The 6,000-nt window shown below is 28.6% G+C and overlaps 1 protein-coding gene across 2 annotated transcripts in view; it reads left to right on the plus strand.

The window, feature by feature from the left end:
• LOC137619512 (uncharacterized) overlaps nt 1–6,000 on the plus strand; it is an 82,152-nt gene that overhangs the window by 42,856 nt on the left and 33,296 nt on the right. For both annotated transcript variants that reach the window (XM_068349602.1, XM_068349603.1), the window contains exons 4-5: nt 3,356–3,491; nt 4,989–5,105. In XM_068349602.1, the coding sequence (XP_068205703.1) occupies nt 3,356–3,491; nt 4,989–5,105 (253 nt within the window). The remainder of the gene's footprint in view (nt 1–3,355; nt 3,492–4,988; nt 5,106–6,000) is intronic.

A 6,000-nucleotide genomic window follows, 5' to 3' on the forward strand; every position in this document is an offset into this window, starting at 1 on the left:
GGAGTTTGCATAACTTTTTAAGTAGAGGAAGATTTAAATAAGGAAGGATTTGAATGATAATGGAGGATTTAAATGATAAGGGAGGATTTAATTTATCTTTTTCAAGTAGAGAGGGATTTAATTGATAAGTTTAAATAAAAGGCAGGAGTTTGCATAACTTTTTAAGTAGAAGAGGATTCAAATGATAAGGGAGGATTTAAATGATAAGGGAGGATTTAATTTATCTTTTTCAAGTAAAGGGGGATTTAATTGATAAGTTTAAATAAAAGGCAGGAGTTTGCATAACTTTTTAAGTAGAGGAGGATTCAAGTAATAAGGGAGGATTTAAATGATAAGGGAGGATTTAAATGATAAGGGAGGATTTAAATGATAGGGGAGGATTTAATTTATCTTTTTCAAGTAGAGGGGGATTTAATTGATAAGTTTAAATAAAAGGCAGGAGTTTGTATAACTTTTTAAGTAGAGGAGGATTTAAATGATAAGGGAGGATTTAAATGATAAGGGAGGATTTAAATGATAGGGGAGGATTTAATTTATCTTTTTCAAGTAGAGGGGGATTTAATTGATAAGTTTAAATAAAAGGCAGGAGTTTGTATAACTTTTTAAGTAGAGGAGGATTTAAATGATAAGGGAGGATTTAAATGACAGGGGAGGATTTAATTTATCTTTTTCAAGTAGAGGGGGATTTAATTGATAAGTTTATATAAAAGGCAGGAGTTTGCATAACATTTTAAGTAGAGGAGGATTCAAATGATAACTTTATATAAAAAACCAGGAATTTTATTTTATCTTTTTGTGTAGAGGATGATTTAAATGGTAAATAGGAGGATTTAAATGAAAAGTAGGAGGATTTTAATGGTAAGGAGGAGGATTTAAATGGTAAATAGGAGGATTTAAATGGTAAATAGGAGGATTTAAATGGTAAGTACTAAAGTAGGAGGATTTAAATGGTAAATAGGAGGATTTAAATAGTAAGTAGGATGATTTAAATGGTAAATAGGAGGATTTAAATGGTAAATAGGAAGATTTATATGGTAAGTAGGAGGATTTAGATGGTAAGTAGGAGGATTTAAATGGTAAATATGATGATTTTAATGGTAATTAGAGGAGGATTTAAATGATAAGTAGAAGAGGATTTAAATGATAACTTTACATAAAAGGGAGGATTTTATTTATCTTTTTAGGCAGAGGAGGATTTGAAATGTTAAGTCTTTAAGGGACTGATGATTTTGACTTCCATCGCTATATTTAAAAAAAAGTAAAGTCGACTATTTTGTACTTGAGTGAAAAAACCTGCAAGCAAATATCTTTGTACATATAATAATGCATATACGAAGTTCTAAAGACTATCTGTGATATTTGTCTTTTTGTATGAAAGTTTTCGCAAGGATGTGAGACCAAATTTGGTAACAAGGATTCCTGTATAAGGGGTAAAAATAATAAGAATTATGAGAATATTCTTAATAACAGACAACAGATAACAGATAACAGACAATAGATAAGAGATAAGAGATAAGAGATAATAGATAACAGGTAACAGATAATAGATACCATAACATAACATATAACAGATAATAGATAACATAATAGATAATAGATAACAGATAATAGATAATAGATAACATAATAGATAACAGATAACAGATAATAGATAATAGATAACAGATAATAAATAATAGATAGATAATAGATAATAGATAACATAACAGATAACAGATAATATATAATAGATAATGATAATGATAACGATATTATTAAATCCTATTTTCCTTGTTGGAGCCCTTGAGCTTATAGCATCCTGCTTTTCCAACACGGATTGTAGCTCAATTAATCAATTAATTAAATAATAATAATAATAATAATAATAATAATAATAATAATAATAATAATAATAATATCCGATACTGAGCGGGTGGAATGGAACCTCAGTTTAATAAGGAACTGGAGAATTACGACAATGCCAAACATTCTTAAATTTATTTCCATCACCAACAGATAACAACGTTTCAAACATCTCTGTGTTCATAATCATGTTCCTGGGTAAAAGAAAGTAAAACAATAAAGAGCAAGCTGTACATAAATATTGTAAACAAACAAATAAATTCTAAGATAGAATGGGAAAAGGCACAATTAGGCAATCTTCAAAGGAAAACTAGAAATTTCTTGATTAAGTTGTGGCTTTTTAGATTTTATAAAAATTGACTCTGCTATTCTTATTTCATTTTCATATGAGCCTCTGTATATTATTGAAAAATTGTCCAAAGAGAATGAACACTTACAATCCATTTCGCAATGGTCTCGTATGCTGGACTGTAAAGGTTTGGACAAGGCTCTGCCAGTTCGGCTGCTAATTCCCTTGTGATCTTGGTAGCGAGAAAAAATGCATTTTTTCGAGGAGCCAATGTAAGCTAATTGGCAATTTGGACAGTTAAACAGGTAAACCACCATTGATTCAAAGGTCTTTTGCAGCTTTTCTTTATGATTAACAAAACTTTTTATTTTGGAGTAATTATAGAATATTAAATTCGGTTTAATTTGTGGTAGGTATTTACTCAGGATTTCATGTATTCTGATTTTAATATATTTGTTCGTTTCATCATTAAAATAAGGTAATTTGATGAAGATTTCAACTTTTTTGGACCAAATTTTTTTGGTTTAGTACAAAATATACTGTTAAGGAAAGTTCTGAGTTTGTAATGGAATATTTTGGATGGGAAACCATTGTTGGAGAAGAATTTCTCCAGGAAACATATTTCCTTATGAAAATTTTCAAAAGATGACGTTAATCTAAACGCTCGGTAAAACATTGTGCTAAATGTGTTTAACTTGAAATTGGCATAGCATCTACTCAAAAAATTAACTCCAAGTCCTGTGTGAGAAGGTTTTCTGTAAATGTTGGTGTCTATACCGTTATTTGATTTTTTTATTAAAATATCTAAAAAGGGGATTTGATTATCCTGTTCTTTTTCTATGGTAAATTTGATTTTTGGATGCTGTGAATTCATGTAATTCAAAAAGTTTTCCGCATCTTCCTTCTTTTTTAATATTATAAATGCCTAATTGTGCCTTTTCCCATTCTATCTTAGAATTTATTTATTGGTTTACAATATTTATGTACAGCTTGCTCTTTATTGTTTTACTTTCTTTTACCCAGGAACATGATTATGAACACAGAGATGTTTGAAACGTTGTTATTTGTTGGGGATGGAAATAAATTTAAGAATGTTTGGCGTTGTCGTAATTCTCCAGTTCCTTAATAATAATAATAATAATAATAATAATCTTAAATCTTATTTGGTTCTCTCAAAATATGTCAAGCCACAAATAATTATCTTACAAAACGCATTCTGGACAGGTGGCGGCCAACGTCGAGTCAGAGGCCCTAATGGATTCGTTTGCCGGGGACGAAGGGCGACAGAAGTGGCAGAGCTGCTGCCAGGCTGCAAAGGAGTGCTGTCAAGAAGACATGCGTCAGGCCCTGTGGCCCTCAGGTTAGGAGTTAAAAGGATTTTTAGGAATTAAACGGATTTTTAGGAACTAAACGGATTTTTGGGAATTAAACGGATTTCTGGGAATTAAAAGGATTTTTAGGAGTTAAACGGATTTTTAGGAACTAAACGGATTTTTGGGAACTAAACGGATTTCTGGGAATTAAACGGATTTTTAGGAATTAAAAGGATTTTTAGGAATTAAAAGGATTTTTTAGGAATTAAAAGGATTTTTTAGGAATTAAAAGGATTTTTAGGAATTAAAAGGATTTTTAGTTATTTAAAGGATTTTTAGGAATTAAAAGGATTTTTGGTTATTAAAAGGATTTTTAGGAATTAAACGAATCTTTAGGAATTAAACGGATTTTTAGGAATTAAACGGATTTTTAGGAAATAAAAGGATTTTTAGGAATTAAACGGATATTTCGGAATTAAACGGATTTTTAGGAATTAAGAGGATTTTTGGGAATTAAAAGGATTTTTAGGAATTAAAAGGATTTTTAAGAATTCAACGGATTTTTAGGAATTAAAAGGATTTTTAGGAATTAAAAGGATTTTTAGGAATTAAACGGATTTTGAGGAATTAAAAGGATTTTGAGGAATTAAAAGGATTGAGGAATTAAAAGGATTGAGGAATTAAAAGGATTTTTAGGAATTAAAAGGATTTTTAGGAATTAAAAGGATTAGAAAAATAACTAAGTTTTGGAATGATCTTAATCGAGAAGTTAAATCGGTAGAAGTTCAAAAGTTCAAACTGGCAGCAAATGTTTTTAATGTGGAAGAGGCTGACATAAGCCTTTTTATAGTTTATATATGAAAGGTCTGTTTTGATGTTCTAACGCTTCTTGAGATATTTCATTTTAATTGTTCATTGCTTTTCATATGGTTTGTTTATTTCCTTTCCTCAGTTAGCTATTTTTCCCTGTTGGATCCCTTGGGCTTATAACATTCTGCTTTTTCAATATATATACATTATGTATATATATATATATGCATGTATATATATATATATATATATATATATATATATATATATATATATGTATGTATATATATATATATATATATATATATACATACATATATATATATATATATATATATATATACATACATATATATATATATATACATACATATATATATCTATATATATATATATATGCATATATATAGATGTATATATGTATATATATAGATGTATATATATATATATATATATACATATATATATATATATATACATATATATATATATATATATATATATATATATATATATATATATATACATATATATATATATATATATATATATATATATATATATATATATATATATACATATATATATATATACACACACACACACACACACACATATATATATATATATATATATATATATATACATATATATATATATATATATATATATATATATATATATATATATATATATATATATATATATTTTTTTTTTTTTTTTTCTCAAATCAGGCTATTGTCCAACCACGTGGGATGGTTGGCAATGTTGGCCCTCGACTCCACCCTTGACGGAAGTGAAGCGCGCCTGCCCCTCTTACAGCTACCATGGAAAGGCAGCATCTTGCTCAAGTTAGTGGATCATGATTTATTAATTTTGATGATTAATCTCTAAGTGTAGCTACGGCGATAGAAATAGCTTTGTTTAATGTAATAATCTTTATCAATCTCCTAGTGTAGCTATGGCACTGTAAATAGCTTTGTTTCAAGTGTAGTGTAGTGTAGCTAGCGCACTGGAAATAGCTTGGTTTCAAGTGTAGTGTAGTGTAGCTAGCGCACTGTAAATAGCTTTGTTTCAAGTAATAACCTTTATTAATCTCTTCCAGTGTAGCTGGAGCAACGAAATTAAGTTTTTTTTTAAAAGTTGTAATCTTTATTAATCTCTTTATTGTAGCTAGGAAAATAGAAATAGCTTTGTTTCAAGTAATAATCTTTATTAAACTCTTCCAGTGTAGCTGGGGCAACGAAAATAAGTTTTTTTTTGAAGTTATAATCTTTATTAATCTCTAAGTGTAGCTACGGCACTAGAAATAGCTTTGTTTAAAGTAATAATCTTTATTAATCTCTTCCAGTGTAGCTGGGGCAGCGAAATTAAGTTTTTTTTGAAAAGTTGTAATCTTTATTAATCTCTTAATTGTAGCTAGGAAAATAGAAATAGCTTTGTTTCAAGTAATAATCTTTATTAATCTCTTCTATTGAAGCTGGGGGCACTGGGATTAGCTTTGTTTCAAGTAATAATCTTTATTAATCTCTTCTATTGAAGCTGGGGGCACTGGGATTAGCTTTGTTTCAAGTAATAATCTTTATTAATCTCTTCTATTGAAGCTGGGGGCACTGGGATTAGCTTTGTTTCAAGTAATAATCTTTATCAATCTCTTCTATTGAAGCTGGGGGCACTGGGAATAGCTTTGTTTCAAGTAATAATCTTTATTAATCCCTTCTATTGAAGCTGGGGGCACTGGAAATA

Source organism: Palaemon carinicauda, chromosome 26 (assembly GCF_036898095.1).
Source record: "Palaemon carinicauda isolate YSFRI2023 chromosome 26, ASM3689809v2, whole genome shotgun sequence".
NCBI classification, from domain to species: Eukaryota; Metazoa; Arthropoda; class Malacostraca; order Decapoda; family Palaemonidae; genus Palaemon; species Palaemon carinicauda.